Source organism: Malus domestica, chromosome 03 (genome assembly GCF_042453785.1).
Source record: "Malus domestica chromosome 03, GDT2T_hap1".
NCBI lineage: Eukaryota > Viridiplantae > Streptophyta > Magnoliopsida > Rosales > Rosaceae > Malus > Malus domestica.
Genome location: NC_091663.1, coordinates 33,859,178 through 33,880,639, shown reverse-complemented (window position 1 = coordinate 33,880,639; position 21,462 = coordinate 33,859,178). Strand labels below are relative to the sequence as shown.

The window sequence follows — 21,462 nt, the reverse complement described above, 5'->3', positions numbered from 1 at the left end:
TCAGGTGATGGTTATGCCTTTGGGCTACTATGATACCCCTAGTTGAGCACTTCACTGATTTTATTCACAAGATTCTTTGGATTTTCCTTCGGGCATTTCAATATTACTTTTAGAGATGGGTTTATTGCTACGAATAATCTTTTTCATGGCATATTAGAGTTTTTTTTTTTAAAAAAAAAAACCTACTATGTAGTATTGTATATGTTTTCAAAACAGGGGGTTAGTATGTTAAGAAAGAAATCGGTTTTCTTATTATTACTATTATTATAAATTTTGGTCCACTCACCTTTTGTTTTTGCGCCCCCTTCGGGATTTAAAATCAAGGCGTACAATCTCAGCGTCAAGGCACTTCCGCATAGGTATCTTCGAATCTTCTCAGTGTAGGACCTATTCCTTGGTTCGTACCTTTTTATAGTAATTCTTTCACATTATTCTTGATTAGTTGTATGCTCTGAACACATTTCCGCATTTGCGTATCTCTTTATATTCACATATTTTATTTACTTTCGTTTACCGTTATCACTTGCATGCATGTTAAAATGGCTTCGTCACCCTCGGGTGTTGGCCAGCATGTGCCCATCCTAGTAATTGAGGGATATCAGGATAGGGGCGTGTCATTGACTGTCATTTGATTACTCTTCTTACTGGTATTGTGCTGTGTTTTCATCAAAATTGATATGTGTTCAATCATACATTACAAAAAATATGTTGCCTTCAAGATTGATGGAGTTTCTTCGTTTTAATTACCTTTTTTTTTTCTTATTTTGCTGGAGTAGAGATGAATAATTCAATCAACATATCTGGTACATTACACACTTGGAATTTTTCAATACCATATAACTAAGGAAAACAGTTCAATCACCATCTTTGGTGGACCAATTCCAATTCCAACATAAATTATAGTCAGTATTCCAACTTTCTTCCACAAACCCACATCATTCACCCCAGGAGTAAAACAACACACATTAAATTTTTACCCGCCGAACCGCACTGGTTTTGATCCTAGTACACTGTACACACACACCAAAAAAAAAAAGAAACCTGCCATAGAGTTAAACATGTTCCCGGCCCCTTCCATTGCTTGTTTTGAAGTGATTCGCCTCAACAGCTAGCTCGTTGAGTTGTTGGCTGAGTTCAGCGATTATTATCTGTCAGTGCTTCGGGTCTAAAGATATGTTTGTTTGACGGATGACAGCCTTGCCACCGTGTGAGGTTCATGTGCAAGGCTCGTTGTAGTGCAAGATGATGAGTGTTGTCCACTGGAATTTTTGTAAATCCCACATTTACATTTTCCACTGAACCGATCATCATCTTGCGCTCTCTTCATTTCAATCCTTTGGCGGTCCTTTTTTCGTACACGTCCATGTACCCCAAAGGAAGAACAGACAATGACATAGTGGGTTTTTTGTTTCCAACCAAAAGAAAATTGAGAACTAGAGCAAGTGACCTAATGCTAAAGGCGTAGACATGGGAGGTCTCGGGTTCGATGCTCCGAGCTGGTGAGTCTGCATAATTATGACTAGTCTGCATAAATACGATTCCAAATTTCAAAAATTAAATGTCATAAGGTCAAATCTAAATATACTTTCCAAATGAACATCATTTTCGGAATTGAGAAAGTGACATAAAAATACGATTTCAAATTTCGGTAATTAAATGTCTAGTGTTATAAATAGGTAAAAGTTGGAGAGATAAACCTTTGCTAGAGACAGGAGGGAAGTGGGTGTAATGTATCACACTGTTTTCGTCACTATAACACAAAATGATTGTAGGTAAAGAAGGGAAGGAAGGGATATTGATCTTATTGCTTTCACTTCTTTTCTTTTATGTTGTGTGTTGTGATCATACACGAAATACTCCTTATATAGAGCCATATCCGTGAAGAACCAAAAAAGTGAAATAAGTGGTTTTTGAAAAACATAATACAACAACAATTCTACTATTCTTAAGTCTTCCTCACTTTTCATATTTGGCTAAAAGCATGTGGGCATTCATTCCACAACTTTTACAACATCTAGGTCATTTAACGTCATTTTCGGATTTACTTTCCAAATTGACAACCTTAGAAAGATTTCATTTCTAATACATAGGGCTGCAATGGTTCATTTTCGGATTTACCCATTTATGTCCATGTCATATTATCTACGTGTCGTGTTATCATTGTTTCGGCCAAACAAATTAGCGAGCTTGGACTTGAGCTCCCAAGCAGCCCATGGTCTTTCTATAACTAAAAATTTGTACAAATGTATTAAACTAAAGGTCAAATTACATAACTTTTCTCAAAACAACTCACATATTTGCAACATAACTACAAAAAGAAGAAATCTTAAAAACAGATTCTTCATTCGCCTTCCAAAGCGCTACATAAATTTAACATATAAGACAAACCCATAGCTGCATCAGAATTCCTCAAGTTCAGTATAGAACTGTGTTTTTTTCAAGGTGAAAACACGTATCAACGCGTTTGTTCGGCCGAGTGTTTCACAAGAACATCAATTATGCGGCCTGGACATGCACACCGGACCTCGAACCTTCAAATAAATCTGCTAATCCAGCCACAAGAGGAACAATATGAGCTCTCTTTTATAGCAGTCCATGCACTAATTTCACATGCTTTCACCTTCAAATCTGAATCAGCTAGCTTCAACTCTTGACGGCTCGCACAATGCATCGCCACTTCTTCCAGGGCTGTCCAGCTCCTCATCCACTTTTTCGAGTTCTCCAAGTTCAACCTTCTTCGCTGGGACTTCAGCATCCACTGCGGTGTTAGTTACCAGCTGAACCACGGGCTCCTCTGGTACACCTGAATCAATATCGGAGCTGCAAGGTATAGCCTTGGAGGGAACTGGTATCATTTCAACAAATGGGGGCGGAAGAGAATCATCGTCATCAGAAGAGGTCGAATCTGCTAAAATTTCTTTTTCGCTCACTGCGCGGGGATCAGCTTGAGACTTTCTAGAACCTTTCCGTGAAAGTGCATGCTTTACCGACCTTTCAGCACTTTTGTAGAGACTCTTTGCCATGTCTTTAACATTGCCCTTTCCTGGGCTATCCGAACCACTCTCTCCAGAACTTAAAGCCCCTCCTTTTGAATTTGTCTTGCCAGAAGGAGAGCTACAAAGGCCGTCTTCCACAACATATCTCACACCAATATTATTTTCATTAACTGCCCTTAGATTCACACGTGGGGTTTCGAGTGGCTCTTTAAAGGTGCATGAATTATCCTCCTTGGAATTCCTATGGAACACCGAACCAATCTTATGCAGACCCCTGCGAACTGATGCCATTCGCCGTTTATCTTCAGGATTTTCATCAGTGCTGCTGGTATCATTAACTTGGGATCCAATGCCACTACCATTAGGCTCCCCTTGAATTTGGGTATTAAGTCGTCGACCCTTTCCTTTTCTGGCCTCCCAAGTTTGTGAAACTTCACTTCCTGGGTGATGGACCCATATACCAGTCTCTTTCTGGCCATCAATATCAATCGGCTCAAAATGATCTGCTACTTTAGCAGATTTCCCTGAGGATATAGATGAGAAGGAACCTTTATTACCAGTGTCACTGGCAAAGGAATTTCTTCGTTCTTTCACATCTGGCTTTTCCTGAACATCTGGAGAGTCATCTCCCTGTGTATGAAAGCGGTTCAAGTCAAGCCCCTGAAGATTTTTCTGTTCCTGAAAAAAATTTATCACGTAGATGTCGTAGAGAATTGAGAATTCTAATTTGTTTTGATTATGAAAATAGACATGAGAGACGGAGGGAAAACAGAAACTAAAACAATTAGATGATTCATTGAGATTCTCAAATTGTGAAGATACTTTTTCGAAGGAGTGGAGCACCATGCACACTTGAGCATCCTGTGGAAGCATTGCATTCTAATTTATGCAGCAACTAGAACAATCGATCTCTTGACTTTGATTTCCTAATGGACATTATCAATAGAACTAGTTAAGAAGAAAGAAAAAGTTACCTTCCCATTTTCGTCAAGTACGGTTACTGCAAGATGCAGCCTCCCAGCCTTCTGAAGAGGCAACCACATGTCATGCCTCACGCCATTCCTAAAATCGCTGATGTTAATGGAACACTCTCTGGATATAGAAGAAGTGTCAGTTAATCATGCAGATACAACAGCACCTACAGGATAATTTAATAGAAAATCAAAGCACAACAAGGTAAATGGCTTCCAAACTCATTTAATTTGTGATTGTGTTCATTTAATCTCTAAGTCGGTAATCCTTAAATCTAATAGTTACTATAGCAATATTATTTGAAAATATTTGAAGACTTAGGCATGCTACGGAACATAATATATTAAGGAAGTTCAGAAACAAACCCAAGGGCATCATCAACAAATATGTCCTTGTCATGAACTTCAATAGCTAGTACATTTGGTGAATCCCAGGTGATTATGGGGATCTTAAATTCCTCGTGCCATTTTGGAGTCAGCGTTTTCTTTTGTATCTTAGTTTTGAATTGGTAAACACCCAAATGACCCTTCACATAAGGGTCAGCGAATCCTGAAAATAAAGATCTGTATCAAATACAAAAAAAGTAACACCTTTCTTGTGTTAGTTAAAAAACCTTCTTGTACTGGAAAACAAATAACTAACCATTTAGATCGGAGGCTTTGATGTCAGATGCTTTGATAACTTCTACTCTCACATAAGCAACAGGATCCTTCTCATCCACAGAGAACCAGCTTTCTGTCATTCACATGAACACAGTAATTGAAATATTTTAGAGAGTGAATGAGTGAGAGGAACTTATATCACAAGGGGACTGAATACATGCGAATCTAACAATAAATGCCTCCACACCACATAAAATTTGATTAACATAAGTTTTATACTTCCCAAAGGAAGATACGTTAATCGTGTGAAATACTAAAGATACATTATGCGGCCCTTACCCTGTTCCGGTGAAGTAAATTTCTCCATGTCAACGACCAGCATATTAGGCTGCAAAAAGATATGGATAATACATTAATAACATTTCCATATCATCTTGCTGACTATGAGGCATATTATCCAACAGTCCCATTATTTGTCATTCGAACAAGCTTATTTTTTTGTCTACCAGATCATGTGGAATTTAATCAACTTGATATACTATTTGAAAGGAATGAAACATGTACGGTAGGAGAGAACTATTGCGAATAGTTCTCTGAAATCTGAAATTTGCAACAGAAACAAATAGAAATCTAGGCCAGTGGGTTTTCGGCCTAATGAAAAAGGACTCCATTGCAACGTGCAAGGAGGTGTCTAGACTCTGAACTGATATCTTTGCATTCAACACAACCATTGGATGGCCAAGAATTATATATGGAGTGTCAAAATCCAAATAGTTTACCTGAACAAGTGTCTGCTCGAAGGCAACAGAGAGAAGCTTATCCTGGGAAATGGAATCAACAAAGGAGAGAGTCAGAGATCGGTAAACACAAAGACAGAGTGAGTGACTGATGTAAGGGGAGACTTAAGAATATATCTGCATAAAATATGATAAAAGCTTACCAGCCAGCCATCAATCCCAGGGACTTCTGTAACGTTAAGCCCATGAGTGAAAATGGGCTTGACGGTCATTTGAAAATATGGAGGCTCAACGAAGCATAACCGCACACGGCCTAGGAAAGGCCACTTGCAAAGGAACCTCACCCCAATCAGGACCTACAAAAGAAAAAGAAACTCAAAGCTTTGTCACATGCCATTTCCCCTAAAAAAAAAGGTTTTTCATTATGCCACCAAAGGGCAGAGGCCAATCCTCTTAACCATTCTTAGTTAACGACACTAACCAAACCAACTCAATAAGGTAACATGGAACATCTAACATAAGTCATAAGCTTTTTTAGCCTGAGATAATCCATTAGACCTAAAACTCAAATGCCATTTCTTAAAAGAAGAAAAAAAATAAGGCATACATGTCAGAATTGAAACACAAACAACAACGCTAAAAAGAAACATTCCAATCATATCAGTGTTTAAATGCAGAGATTATACATAAAGTGGTGCAAATCAGAACTCATAAGTTGCAAAGATCAATCGCAAAGTTAATTCTCATGGAAGCACCACGTGAAACTGTACTGCATAGGCTTCTATGTCTATCTTGTTTAACATACTATCTACATCCTGAATTACAAGCTTCCTTAACTTTAAACCAACTTAAGATCCATCCTGATTCCTGAATTACAAGTTAGGCAAATCCATACCTTCCCTTCAACATGCATGCCTGTAATATGCAACTTTGCCCAGATTCCAAAACCTAGTCTTTTCCTCAGTTTCACAGCTAGAATTCCAAGCATATCATCAGCTGTCAGAAAATTCATCCCCAACTCCAGAACCTGCATTATTACAATGTATTACTTCATGTTGGCTGAATTCTAGAACGAAAGCCAAGAAGAGCACAAGAAAATACTGGTCCAACATGCGGAAGAATACTAACTCATACCAAGTGGTCATCATCAGTAGATTGGCGAAGAACTCTCATCTCTGTGAACATAGGTGGGTTTCTTCCCAAGTAAAGATGCTGTACTATAGCTTTACCCTGCATATGTATAACCATATAGATAGTTAGAACTAGTTTACTGTACATACAAACAGCTGAAGTGATCACAATACACTATGGGGCAATCAAAATACTATAAAAAATCCGAGTCCTAAAAAGAGAGATCACTTTAGACTAAAGTGACCAACCCAAACTAATAGGAGCAATCAAAACTAGAATATCGAACATGAATACATCAGAAGATAAAGTCATACAACAGTCCACGGTTTGTACTTCTCCAAAAACCAAGGTATGATAGGGAGGAGAACTTTCTGTGAAGCAATCTGTTCCATACATATAGGCCATATCTTTTCAACTGCATGGTTCAACCACCGCACGGTCTCAGAATCAGAAAGTACCTGAAGTATCGGACAAGGCAAGGAAAAAATGACATGAGATATTGCACTGCCAAACTAATTCAACCATAATTCAAAAACCCAAATTTAATTTTTGAATAACTAAGATAATTTCCCAACAAAAGTGCAAAGCATAGATATTCAAAAGACTTCAGTTTGACTTTATATATAAGAACCTTTCTTATGGCGGGTCGTCTTTCTTTTAATTGCTTCTCACTTGAACAATAATAAAGATCAACAAAGACTCTTTTACTCAATGTACTAATTACTGATAAAGTAATCAACCGTACAAAAGGGAAAACTAAAAATTACCCTTCTCTGATTAGCCTGTTTTCTTTCCTCAAATTGTAATTTCTTCCGCAATCTCATAACATACCGCTCATGAACCTGTCGAAAACAGAAGCAAAAGTGCTTAGTATTGAAATTGCACATCCAAATCAATACCAGTTATCAAATAACATTACATATAATTGACAGAAAGAACCAATGAAAAAAGCCAACTTTGTGCTTGATTCTAATCCCTTGCATAAAGAGAAAGAGCTCATAATTTACTTTTCTTGATTTAATTAGTTTCCTAAAACAAATTTAACCCCTTTAACAAAAAAAGATTAATAAATTCAAGAGAAGAAAGCAGTAATAAGGAAGAGCAGTGATTCCATACCAGGTAGAGATAAATGAGAGAGATGAAGTAGGCAACTGGGTGGCAGCAATTGAAGTGAGAGAGAAACCAGATCACCATTAACACAATCCCCACGTGGTGTATCACTGTAACTTCTGTTACATCCATCTCTTCTTCTTCTTCGTGTTCAAACCCAAAAGCCAAAAGCAACTTTTCTCTCTCTTCTTTTTGCAAAATTCAAACTTTACTCTCTCTCACCCCAACTAAACCCCTCCCCAAAAAACCTTTAAAAACAATCACCAATTTAGAGTCAACATATCAAAGGACAAATCCAACACTAAAACTAAAAGCTCAAGAAATAGTCTTAAAAGCATTAAAAAGGAATAAAACCCCAGAGGGGCAAACTCAAAACCAACAACAAACCAGTAATTTATTGAAATCTGAGAGCTACCCACTAAAACATTAAGAACCCCAGATTCTTTTCAAAGCAGAAATTAAAGTAAAAACAACTGATGAAATCAGAAACTTCACTTCAAAATACCCAAGCGAAAATGTTAAAGCAAAGAGGAATGTTTTTGGTGGCCAGAGAAGTTGAAACGGAACCTTAGAGCTGAAGTTACCGGCGGGAAGGTAGACAGAGAAGCAATACGAATTACGACAAAGTGCGGAGGGTGGAGGGTTATATTTGAGGAAGGTTGCTATTGACTCGCAGTTGGTCACCACGTCTACGTACACGTCACCTACGCGTGTCGATAAGTCGGTTTTAACTGGATGGACGAGTATTCTTTCTGATTTTTTTGTGATGATCATAGGTAAGGAAATTTTATTTAAATTCATGTAATCTATTTTTACACTTAACTTAAATTTTAAATGTTAATTACTTATTTTACTTTATTGTATAATTTTTATTAAGTGCAAAATGAAATTAATAATAAAACTTAAAATTATCAATAAACTCAAACACTATAATTAAACCTTAGGATCACTCTTTGTTTATCCTACATTTATTCCGGTTTAAAACCCTAATAGTTCTCATAGAGAAAAATAAGTTTTTTCATTGATGAATTGTGATTTTAAAGTTTTGAATCCTCCAATTTATCCTACGTTTATCAAAACAGCAATGCACCAATATTAGTTTAGCTTTGCTAGCTAAACAACATCCAATGGCATCAAACGATCGAAGCTCCCACAAAGAGCTCTAGCTTGACTCGATTTCTTCTTCTTCATTCCTCCTTTGGTCATCTCCTCCTCTAGTCCCATAGATTTTTTCCCAAATGAAATTGAGGCATGGGTCAAGATATGTACCATACTACTATTGTCTTTTGTTGCACCTTTATGAATAAGTATCCTAGTAATCCCAACGTAGTGCAAAGACTCAGCAATCTGCAGTGCAGTTACATCTTTGTTAGTTCGAGCTTCAGCATCAGCTCCTTTCTTTACCAACATCTCAATCACATCATCATGTATCGACTCCGCTGCACAGTGCAACGCGGTGTATCCATCCTCATCTTTAGCATCCATATCCACACCATTTTCAAGCAGCATTCGAATGACTTCCATCTCCTTTTGAAACAAACTCTATGGAGAGCAATCTACCCATGTGGGTCTCTTCCATTGATTGCCGCAGCTGACATTGAAGAAGTCACCAGTGTTTTCTCCATATTCTTGCGCAAACCCCTTGTTCAATGAGCCATAAGGTTTATTTTATTAAAGCTATTCATATCTCATGTATGCATACATGATTGAAGATTGGTGACATGCATACGTGGTCTTCAAGAAATCGTCTAGGATGCATGTGGGAATGGTTTATGACAGAACATTGATGTTGAAGTTTGGTTTTTATGGCAGGTATGAGTCAGCTTACTGGAGAGGCATTGCAAAAAGATGCATTCAAGTAGCATGGAGATACAGGAAAAAACGCTTACAGCGAGCCAACACCTCTCAGTCTCAATCTCATTCTCAACCCCAATCTTGATCCCAATCTAATCATGCATTGTTATAAGCTAATTAGCATATGGGTGTAAAGATAATTTACATTTTGAATTGGGTTTGAGAAGTAGTTTAGGTAATAAATTTGGGTTTAAAGAAATATTAATTCTTTAATAAAAAACAAAATGGGTGAAGAGAGTAAGTTGGGTATAAAAAGAGGTTAGATGAGTTTAAATAAAATTTCCCTTGTAGGAATCTTTGTATCCTGTTCATAGTACATCGTGTTGTCATTTTTCGTTAAGTATTATTTATGTTTAATTTTAAATAAATAAATTTCAAATAATTTCTAATTGTATGATGTACGATAAACTGTTAGAATGTGAGGATCCCCACAACTTAGATCCGAATGAGATTCAAATCCTAACTGGATAGACTGTAAATTGCGCCATATTTGGAAAATAAATTCGGATCCTCGCCAAATCCTCTTTGTGAGGATCCAAGGATTTGTGAATCGTGTCCTTTCATCGTACATCATACAGTAAAAAATCATTTTAAATTTTTTTATTTAAAATTAAATGTAAATAATACTTGACAAAAACTTATTACATAATATATGATGAACATATACGAATTACCTTATAAAAAGGATCCGGAGAGGAGTGTTGGTTGGAAAACTTAAACAACAGAGGGTGTTTTCCCCTGTCTCGCGGTACATTTTATAGCCAATTTTTTTGGCCAAATTCGGCCCTTGTGCTTGGAGTATCATCGTCACATCACATGCAACTAGTTGGGTTGATCGTATGGTAGAGATAACAATTGTTCGATAGAACTATTTACACATTCTTTTTTATTTCTTAAACATTTTTTTGAAGTTATCAGGTTAAATTAATTGAAAAAGATTAATGATAAAAAATTAATAAGAGTGTGTATAAGGTAAAGATGAATTTCACATGATTTCCAGGAGCTTTTGCGATCATGTGCATATATTGTAAAATACAAAAATTGGCAATGTCTCTTGTTTGAGAATAATTTACATGAAATAGATTAACTTCGTCGTGTCGTTTCAGTTCAATAATACATTATGAGTAATTTTAGGTAAACTAATTTTTTAAATCAAAATTGTAAATCATATAATATGCAATAAGAAATAAGCACGTTAATTGACACTTAAGATAATTCGATCAACAATCATGTCATATGATTTAAAAAATTTGATAGTATGGAATTGTGTTTACTCACTTTAAATTGAGTATTCATTTCTCTCATTTTCCTGTTAGGATTGAAAATCTTGTATTTTACATATTCATACGATTGATTCATTAAGTTTCCGAAATAATAACTGATAGATGTTTTACTAAGCTGTGTTGAACATTCACATTCTAACAGTTGATAATTATTCTACGGAGTAAGACACTCTCCCCTCTTACTCTCCCTCTCCTCCCCTCTCTTTCTCATTAACAATTATGATTAAGCTATGTCAACATTTTATATTAACTGCTTTATATAAAGAGAGACAAAAAATAAATGGAAAACTAATGAAAAAAGCTTGAAAACTTTGAGTTTTAATGATAAGAATAAAATAAAGGGTAAAGTGAATAGTACCAAAATTGATTTTTTAGTGTAAAAATATAATTTTTTGTTAAAATAAATAAGATCGGGAGTTTTTCGTTAAAGTTCTTAATAAAGTGTAAGAGAAAAGGAGGAAAGGAGGAAAGCTTAGAGATTAAGACCGGAGAGAATTATAATCCTTGTTTCACTAAGTCAAACACTACACGTGACTGGATCAATTCACTCACTCCTTGTTTTACCAAGGTAAACAGGACTTGGATTCTCTGCCCTCCCAATTCGGTGCCCTCTCTGTGCCCTCCTGTTTGTGTGGTCACGGTTAAGCCACGTTAATATTTTATATTACTATTTTTTTTTTGTCTTATTATTTTTATAAAAAACAATATAAAATGTTAGCATAGATTAACCGTGACCACATAAAACAGGAGGGCACAGAAAGAGTACCGAAATAGGAGGCCAGAGAATCCAAGTCCAGGTAAACATTACATGTGATGTGATTCTGTCAGGTTGTGGTGGACAGAGGTCCAGATTTGTCGGCAGATGGATATTGGAGAGTGGATTAAGTGGAGTGGGACACCTGCAACGCAAAAGTTTGTTACCTTTCACGTCATATTACCATTGAAAAAATCAAGTACGTAGGGCCAATCATGTCTCAACACGTGGCGCATACGTGTGATATGTTTCCACCCGCATTAGATATTTTAATTGAATTTAAAAAAAAAAATTCAGTACTATTTATTTTTAACGAAAAATCATATTTTTATTTTAAAAAGTCAATTTTGGTACTATTTTTTTATATCTTTTTGTTATTTTCGTTAAAACTCAAAGTATTCAAACATTTTTAATTAGTTTTTTTTTTCTAATTTTTGTTTCTCTCTCTAAATCAAATTAAGGCCTACATTGAATATATAATAATCGTATGTTGTACTGAATATATTATAATTTTTATATACGTTTTAGTTACTCCATGCGCATTTCTAATTGTTTGTTAATTCCTTTCACAGTCATCTCAACCCCTATATATTGTTCAAAGCGGTTTTTGCCACAGCTTCCTAATAAGCTTCATAATGTATGATTAGCTGCCAAATTTTTATGCCGACAGATTTCTAAAAATTACGTAATAAAGTGAAGTTTAATAATAAGATCCCGTCTTTTCCGCCCCTTTATTGTTAACTTTGACTTGGCAAGGGCCAGTCCTCTTAGTCACGTATATAAATGTCGTAGACAAACAAGTTTTAATTTTGATTGGTATCTCAGCTAAGTCATGTAAAGCTTCTTCCATTATTCTGGTTCTTTGGCATGGAAAGAGATCCGTTTTGGATCTCTTCAATCAAATTCCACAGATCAAATGATCCGGATTTTTGAAATTTGACCCAACAATTAAAATTATTATAACTTTTAAAATGGATCTATGTTTTTAACTGTTGGATTAAATTTCAAAAGATCGGATCACTTAATCCGTAAGTTTTGGTGGAAAACATCTGAAGAGAATCTATTTCCATTTGGCATCCTTTCCTTGTAGTTAATTTAGCTCGAAAGAGTTGAACTGCTGAAAGTGTTTTACAAAATAGTATTCCATATTTCGTTAAAAGTTTGCGCATGAGCCGACTAAGCTCATCACATCCGCTCGTTTTTAAGCTATAAAATAGTATTCCCTTTGGCATCCTCTTCAATCTGCTCCTCGATCTACAAAGTTTTAGTTTCTTTTTGTTTTGGATATTTTGGCTGCCCAACTACCCATCTCATTGAAACTCCAGCCAAAGGGCCCACAGTAACATTCAAGCCTCCTCATAATTAAGTTTATTTCCTAGAAAAAAAAACAGAAAAAGAATGGTGGTTGACATTACAAAATTTAATTGTATACTCTTTAAGTTTTTTAGTTTTAAAATGAAAAGTACTCATATGACGAGTGTATAATTGGATTTTTCGAGTGTCAATAACGGTTTGTTAATAGTAATAATTTTTAATTTATTGGCCAGTGAATTCACTTAATTTAATCATCTTTTTGCCCATTTTTGTTGAGAAATTTTAAAAAATTGATTTTCACACACTTTTTAAATTTTTTTTACTGTAAGACTAAATAAAATCGAACAAAAACAAAACATAATGTTACACATAAGTGTGTAGAGAAAGAAGAAAAAAAAAATGGTGTGTTTATCACTTCCTAATTTTAGTCTCTTTTCAAGTACAAGAACAAGTAAACACCAACAAATGGGACTCATTATTAGGTTATAGACTTGGGAGACAAAAATATATAGATAAGTTTCGACCCTATAAAGTTTATACCCATTATTTGGTGGTAAATGCCTCAATTCAGTCGGAAAAGCTCTTAAGTTCAAGTTACATTGTTCAACTCTAATAAAATATTAAACCAATATATATTTGTAGTAAGTTTGATTTTAGTAGCGACTAGCTCATTATGGAGACGTAACTCTATCGTTGAGTATTGGATTGAAAAAAACAGTTATTCTAATTGCATTTGAATTTGAATTTAATTACAGAACTTCACCACAAAATGCATGTACTTAAAACAATCCCTGATTCACAATCAAATATATAACTCGTTTAGATGTGTTTTTAAAATAACTAAAAATGTTTTTGGTGAACTTGTTTTTAGAATTAATTCTTAGTAAAAAAAAACAAATAAATATTGGAAAAACACTTAAAGTGCTTCGTGAAAGAAGCACATAATTGATACTTCTTACATAAAGCACTTTAAGTGATTTTGAAATGCAAAAATATTTTTTCTAAAAACGCTTTTAATCATTTTAAAAGTATATCCAAACGAATCTCCATCATCAGATGCTCAAATTTACATTTGCTCCCTTTTCTTAGCATTCACACAATATGAAAACGAAAGAAAATTATTAACTTGTCGACTTGCTCCGACAGCTCCTCCCACCTCGCAAGTTCCAACTACCAGCGACCAAAACTCCAAACTCCAAACCAAAATCACACAAACAGAAAGCTCGAAAACCAATAATTGTTACTTGAAAATATGGGCGAAGACGAAAAGAACAGAGGAGTGTCAAGTGATCATCAGCATCACTATCCCCCTCCGCCACCCGAGTACGGAACTTTCCAAGGAGTAGCCAACTACCCACCACCGCCTCCGCCGACAGGATTCCCTCAGCCGGCGCCGCCGCCGGGAGCCGCTAACCCTTCGGCTCCTCCTCATCCTGAAAACTACGCTTATGGATATCAAACCGTTCCTGGTATGCTTTAGAGCCTCTATCTCTTGTTCTGTTCTTAATTTGATTGATGATAACTTTGTTTTCTCGATTGGTATATACGAGAGTTTAAAATGATAAGTTTGTGAATTCAATTTGTTTTTCTGGGTTGGAATTATTTGACTTATTTAGTCACTGCAACAACCCTTTTGATTTTTATCAACAGAACAGCTATGGATTTAAGTTTTAAACAATCTCAGTTATGCTGATAGTGGTTAGATCAGTTTTGTAATGATGTCATTAGGGTTTTTTTTATTTTTTTTGTTCTATTTTTTAGTGGGAATTTTGTCGTTGAATGACTTGATATGTATTTTTGTTGCTTATTCCATTTTGTGCTTTGTGTTTTATCTGGATCTTCATTTTCTGTTGTCGTAGATGTCGGTTTCTTAGCCGTGTAATTGGATTGCTCTGTTTATTGTTCTAGGTTATGCGGTTGCTGAAGGGCAACCTGTAAGAGAGCATCGCCTTCGTTGCTGTGGTTGTGGACTTGGCTGGTGCTTGTAAGTTTGCTGCTTTAAAATTTAAATGGCTTTGTGGAAGTTGATTGATATGAGGGTTGTGACAATGTTCTGTAGTTATAAGAAAACTGAAGGTTTCAATCCTGATGTATAGGTAAAGGGCTTAATATTATTTTCCCTCAACTGATAATTTCAACTAGTCTAGCATGGTAGGATTTATATCGAGGTAAGTAGGACTGTCTGAAGATAAGATAAGAGAAATCGGTTAAGGTGGTTTGGACACGCGAATCAAAGACCTACAGATGCTCCGGTTAGAAGATGTGACTATGAGAGGGAGGGTCAGATTAAAGGGGATAGAGGAAGACCTAGGGAGATTTTGAAAGAGACGGAGTACTTGGAGCTAACGGAAGACTTTAAGAAAAGACATAGAGTACTTGGAGCCAACAGAAGAGTTGACACAAAACCGAACGCAGTGGCGTTCTAGGATTCACACGGCTGACTCCACTTAGTAAGATAAGGCTTGGTTGTTGTTTGTTGTAGTCTAGCATGGTAGGATGATATTTAAGTATTGGATCTTTAATCAAGAAATTGCATCACTGATCGAGCTTCGTAGTATTCTAATAGTTATAGAAACATGAATACTGACAAGAAATCTACAACATCAACAGAAAAACTCTTGAATTTATTGTGCAGAGTTGTTTTCTATTGTGGAAATTGTCAAAAATAGAATAGACTGAATTTGAAGGAAAGATTTGAGATTTGTAGAAATTCAATAAGCACGAGAAATGGCATTTGCGGCATGAATTGAAAAAAGATAGTGTTTCAATAGGGACTCTGCCCTCATTTTGATAGTATTGACTATGATCGTGTTTTCTGTTCACTGCTTAGAAAGAAACTGAAACTAGCTCCCAGGCTTCCTTAAAAGCAAAATAATAGGATATGTTCATTGTATTCGCGGTTTTCTTGCAACTATCAAGTTATCTATAACATCAATAAAGATTTGTTAATTTTCTGCTCTTTCTTTTGCAGGTTTATTATCGGTTTCTTCCTTGCTACCGTCCCCTGGTATGTTGGTGCAATTATCCTACTTTGCGCTAGGAATAGGATGGACCCCCGAGAGAAACCAGGATATTACGCTTGCACAGTTGGCGTGAGTAACTCTTATTTCCTTTCATTTAGATTTTTGGAACAATGTACTCCACTTTTTATGTTTTATCTACCTCCAAATTTCTTTTGTTTGTCAAATACTTACCTCGTTGCCAGTCTAGTCGTCTTTTTTTTTTATCCTCTATTCCTTTTTTATTATACCACTTTATCTGCAGGCTCTTCTTGCAACAATTGCTATTGTACTTGGTGCAACAAAGGGAGGTCATGGCTGGTAATCTCATAGGGAGGAGTTATATAGCTTTTGTATGGTTGATACAGCCACGAGTCCGGATTCTCGGAAGACTATGCATGGATGTCAATCTGCTTATAAGTTATCATGTACTGTTTGAACTTGTGTTAGCCAAAATGATATCTTGACTCTTACTATTTGATGATGCTATCTATTAGTTATTGGTCCGATCAAAATGTTAAAGTATGCGCATGTCAATGGGTTGATTCGGTTCTCGAATGTTTATAACCACGAGAGATTTCGAGTCCTTGTGCAAACATAAGATTTTAGTGATAGCACTCTAAAAATTATTATTTGTTGGAAATTTACAGGTGTTGTTGCTAGCTTAACATATGTGCGATCTAAAAACTTATCGTCTCATCGGAGTAAATAGCTAGAAAAAAAATTATTTGTTTGCTCCAATATTTCAATCTTTTAACCAGATCATCGCATTCCCCATTTCCGTTGATGAAAAAAAAAAAGGTTTAAGCCATTAGTGTTTGGCCAATTGGTGATGAAGAATGACTGTATTGTTCACCCATTTGTGCGACTCGGGGAGTCAGGGGTGGAGGAAACATAGGCCAAGGGACACAAGCCCTATTCCAAATCTTTTGTTTCTTTTTGAATAAACGATATATCGACACTAAGGGGAAGATGATGGATTTAAATCTCATAATGAGCTAACAATAATATGGTTCAAATTCTCCTTTAGCAAGAATCAAACCTAACATTTCTTACTTACAAGTGCAAAAAAAAAAGAATATCATTAAACCGTAGTACTAAGTGACTCCAAATCTCATAAAATCTTTCAGATAACTAACGTATTAAAACTTGGGCAATTATGTTTTTTTTTTTTTTTTTTTGAAATAGAACCAAGGCCGAAGCCGAAACAGCAGGAGAGCCAACGAATGGCGAACACCAAACAGGCACAAAGAGAAAAGACGATGGAAGGGGATACATACAAGCAGACACTACAACCAGGTTGAGTGTCACCCCAACTACCGCAACAACAACTCAAGGCGGACAAGGATGACCATCCTTATTCAGAACGTGCACCAACGAAGATGGGGGTCTGTCAACCACTTGGGCAATTATGTTTACCAACAAATGTTGGACATTTATTAGGTGGGTAGCATAAGGTGATGACGTGGGCTAATATTTAAGTGAGTTTTAACCCTAAACTCTATTCGTACTTGAGCCGAATAATTTTAGCTAAAATTTGGCTATAAAATAAAGAGCATCATTAGAGATTATCTAATCCTAGTAAACCCGAGTTGCGAAAGGAAAATAATTGAACAATTTTGAAAGTATTTTTCTTTATTCAATTTCTTGGTCCGAATTCAAAACGAGATGATGAATGAGCAATGAGGATTCCCAGCACAAGCCTATTGACTATGTTTCTTTTCATAATCGCATGTATATACATATTAACTTTTGGAGTGTGGGAAGCTTCTCTCTATAAATTATTGATTATCATAAATTCTGAGTCCAAACTCCAGGAGTTGCTGCCTTTACTGATTTTTCTCAGGAATCAATCGGAGCTTTTACTATTTCAGAAGCCCTTGTCAGGTACTCTTCTTCTTTAATTTGCTTGCTTCCTTAGACAAACTTTTCTTGAGAAAATAATATTCTGTGACTATCTGTGTGTACGCACGCGCACATACATGTGAGTATTTTGGTATATATTTGTCAGGTCTAAATATTTCATCTCTTTTTATTTACTTAATATTAGAAGGGGTTATCTTTATGCTGTCACCTTTTATCTTTGTGCTATCACCTTTTGTCTTTGTGCTATCACCTTTTGTCAGTTGTCAATTCCTTAGGTCTAGTTTATCTTTGTGCTGTCACGGTTATCTTCCCTAAGTTACCTTTTGTGGCATAAATGAAGGAGTCAATCTCCTTATATATTGCTGTACAATTGTAATGATCTTATGATGAAAATACAATACATACTTTGAAAATCAACATGATATCAGAGCAGGAAATCTAACCTGCCTCTGCTGTACTACTATCTGAGCGTGTTCAATCTTCAAAATGGCTGAAGACAATTCGTTAGGATCAGAAGCTGAAAGTTCACAGGTGATTTCCTCCATGAATGTGCATGAGGTGGATGTCAACCCTAATCAAAGATTAAGCTCAGTCGTGTTAAATGAGTTTAATTACTTGCCTTGGTCGAGAGTAGTGTCTCTGGCTCTAGGTGGAAGGTCCAAGTTAGGGTTCATAAATGGAAGCATCAAAGTACATGATGCTTCCTCACCAACCTATGAATCCTGGCTTAGCAAGGATCAGTTAGTTATGTCATGGCTCATGAATTCCATGGATCGGAAATTAGCTGAAATATTCAGTTACTCTGAATCTTCATACCAGCTATGGGAGGCGGTTAAGGAAATGTATGGCAGCCAGAACAATGCTACAAGGGTTTTCCAATTAAAGAAGGACATCTTCGATCTGCAACAAAACGACAAGCCGTTTGTGCAACTCCTAGGAAGCATGAAAAGCATGTGGAATGAGTTGGAAATTTATCTCCCTCATACAACTGAAGCAGCACTGCTACGAAAGAGAGCAGAAGAAGACAAGATATTTCAACTCTTGTCCAGTCTCGATTCAACGTATGAAGATCTACGGTGTCATATACTCATGAACACAAAACTTCCTTCCTTCACCAGTGTATGTGCAACAATCCAACGTGAAGAAGTTAGGAGGAAAGTCAGGAACATGGGTATAATGGCCAGTGTACCTGAGGCTAGGGCCTCTATAACCAACGAGAGGAAGTACAAAGGAAAGCATCTGAACTTGAAGTGTCAACACTGCAACAATATAGGTCATGTTAAAGACATGCTGGATTTTACACCCAGAATTAAAGCCTGACTTCATGAAGGACAACAAGGGTTTACAAAGGGTGAATCGTACTACACACCGAGCAAATCATGCGTTTGCCTCCACCTCTAATGGGTTTGATCCATTCAAGAACTTCATAGCGAATCCAGTTGAACTCATGAATGAGTTTATGTCGTACCTTCAAGGCAAGAAAGGAGGGGCTGGAATTGACCGTGCAGACAGTATAGGAGAAGGGAACTCGACGGCATTGCTCGGCAAGTTTGCGGGTTTCTTGGCAGACACGAAACCCGTACCCCAAGAAAACATGCAAGGTATCATGAAATCCTTTAAAACTGCTCTTAAAATAAATATGTTGCATGATTTTTGGGTTGTAGATTCGGGTGCCACAGATCATATGACTAACCATGTGTCTAAGTCTCAAAAGTTTGAAAAATTCACTAATCCTTCCCAAGTTTCAATTGCAAATGGTGAGAGTGTAAAGGTTTTAGGAAAGGAAAAAAATAAAAATAATGTTAGATGAAATTGAATCAATGGCTTTGTATGTACCTTCCTTCCCATTTCAACTTCTATCTGTGGGAAATATCACTAATACCTTGAATTGCTTAGTTATATTTTCTCCTCACAATGTCATCTTTCAGGATTGTGCCACCCAGAAGACGCTTGGTGAAGGGTTTTATTTAGAAGGTCTCTATTACATATCAAAAAGCAATCCCAGAGGGTTCCAAGCCAAGTTCAATCCCATTCAAGATAATCAATTGTGGCATCAACGTTTAGCTCACCCTTCTCCACCCATTTTGTCAACTCTATTTCCAAACTTAGGGAATGATGCTATTTCATGTGAAACATGCCACTTGTCTAAGGCCACTAGATTATCTTTTAACTCTTCCTTGTCCAGAGCTAGTAAGTGTTTTGAACTAGTTCATTTAGATGTATGGGGACCAACTAGTGAATCTTTTGATGCTTATAAGTATTTTGTGATCTTTGTTGATGATTTCTCTCGAATCACATGGTTGTATCTTCTAAAGTCTAAGAATGAAGTTATGGAAGTATTTAAGGACTTTCATAACCTTGTTAAAAACCATTTCTCCTCTCAAATTCAAACCTTAAGGTCTGACAATGGCACCGAATATATGTCCCATATCATGAAACAATATTTAAGCACTCATGGCATCATACATCAAACAAGTTGTGTTGGCACACCTCAATAAAATGGTGTAGTCTAACGCAAAAACTGTGATCTACTTGAAAAAACAAGAGCACTAATGCTACAAATGAATGTACCAAAGAGATTTTGGTCCTAAGGGGTTATGGCAGTTGTTTATATCATCAATAGATTACCCAGCTGAGTCTTGGATTTCAAGTCTCCCTTAGAGGTCATGAAAGGAAGTAAAATTGATTTCTCACACCTTCGAGTTTTTTGCTGCATCTGTTTTGTGCATATTCAATCTCATCATCGAGATAAATTGGATCCTAGAGCTGTTAAATGTATTTTTCTTGGTTATTCATCTACACAAAAGGGGTATAAGTGTTATAATCCTCAACTAAGGAGATTGATTGTGGCCAAAGATGTTCGATTCCATGAAACTAATCATTTTTTCAGCAAGTCACATGAAATCACAAGTCAAGGGGATGACAACTTGGATATGTTCCCACTACCAAGAATCGAACTTGAGGCTCCTCAACAACAAGATCCCAGTCATGTTAACATTGATGCATCTCTCAATGAAAGTAGCAATGAAGGGTCTCACTCTGATGGTACACGGCATGAAGATGGTGATAATCAAGATGACCCTCATAATACGGTCCAAAATGCGAACGAGTGTGAGACAACTTTTCTTGCTCCTCGACGCAATCCAATGCGTGTTAGGAAAACTCCCACAAGACTTCAAGACTTTGTCATCTACAAACCCACACATCTCATATCCCATTGTGTGTCATACAAGAGAGTGACACCAGCCCATGCTGCATTCCTAAGCACCATATCAAGTTACAAGGAGCCTCAGAATTTCCATGAGGCCAACAACCAAGAGGTTTGGAAGGAAGCAATGCAAGAAGAACTTTGTTGATGCACAAAACCGGATGTCTTGGTACAACGTAAATCCGACCGTGAATCTGCATAAAATGTAAATGACACAAGAGTTATCGTGGTTCACCCCAAGGTTTGGGCTACGTCCACACTGATTGTATTATATTTCTCTGAGAAGTGAGGGAGAGAAAGAGCTCTATAAGTGAGAGCTTTGAGAGGGGTGAGGAGAAACTTAGGAATTGGCCTCTGAGGATGAGAGTGAGGTCTCCGAGGGTGAGAATGAGCCTCTCCTAGAATGAGGGGAGGAGTCCCCTTTTATAGAATAAGGGGCTCCTCCTCTTTTACAAAGTATGGGCTTTAGTGTGAGGCCCAAATACAAGGCCCAAGGCCCAAATATACGAGGCCCTAAATATGGTATAAACAAACTTAAAGCCCTAGATCAACACAACACCTGGAGTATCACCAAACTTCCCATAGGCAAGAAAACTGTGGGTTGCAAATGGATTTATAAACTTAAATTCAAGTCAG

At 36.5% G+C, this 21,462-nt stretch overlaps 3 protein-coding genes across 6 annotated transcripts; 2 read left to right on the top strand and 1 right to left on the bottom strand.

The window, feature by feature from the left end:
- Positions 1 to 2,248: 2,248 nt before the first annotated feature.
- Positions 2,249 to 8,247, bottom strand: LOC103419065 (C2 domain-containing protein At1g53590-like). 4 transcript variants are annotated; one of them, XM_070818504.1, is made up of 13 exons: positions 8,116 to 8,247; positions 7,555 to 7,796; positions 7,206 to 7,280; positions 6,753 to 6,896; positions 6,442 to 6,537; positions 6,203 to 6,334; positions 5,511 to 5,663; positions 5,350 to 5,391; positions 4,910 to 4,958; positions 4,611 to 4,703; positions 4,334 to 4,517; positions 3,971 to 4,088; positions 2,249 to 3,626 (listed from the first exon to the last, which is right to left on the bottom strand). In XM_070818504.1, the coding sequence occupies exons 2-13, from the start codon at positions 7,678 to 7,680 to the stop codon at positions 2,634 to 2,636; spliced, it is 2,205 nt and encodes a 734-aa protein (XP_070674605.1). In that variant the 5' UTR covers positions 7,681 to 7,796; positions 8,116 to 8,247; the 3' UTR covers positions 2,249 to 2,633. The 4 variants fall into 4 exon arrangements, with proteins under 4 accessions (XP_070674605.1, XP_070674602.1, XP_070674603.1 ...); XM_070818501.1 differs by having other exon boundaries at positions 2,249 to 3,857; positions 8,116 to 8,229; XM_070818502.1 differs by having other exon boundaries at positions 2,249 to 3,674; positions 8,116 to 8,229.
- Positions 8,248 to 13,807: 5,560 nt separating this feature from the next.
- LOC114823345 (large ribosomal subunit protein eL20z-like) lies at positions 13,808 to 16,395 on the top strand. The gene is made up of 4 exons (XM_029098848.2): positions 13,808 to 14,222; positions 14,662 to 14,737; positions 15,725 to 15,845; positions 16,018 to 16,395. The coding sequence occupies exons 1-4, from the start codon at positions 14,006 to 14,008 to the stop codon at positions 16,075 to 16,077; spliced, it is 474 nt and encodes a 157-aa protein (XP_028954681.2). The 5' UTR covers positions 13,808 to 14,005; the 3' UTR covers positions 16,078 to 16,395.
- A 2,547-nt stretch (positions 16,396 to 18,942) lies between these two features.
- On the top strand, positions 18,943 to 20,974 carry LOC139194842 (uncharacterized). The gene is made up of 3 exons (XM_070819761.1): positions 18,943 to 19,219; positions 19,283 to 19,389; positions 20,426 to 20,974. Exons 1-3 carry the CDS (start codon positions 18,943 to 18,945, stop codon positions 20,972 to 20,974), a joined length of 933 nt encoding a protein of 310 aa, XP_070675862.1.
- The last annotated feature ends 488 nt before the right edge of the window (positions 20,975 to 21,462 follow it).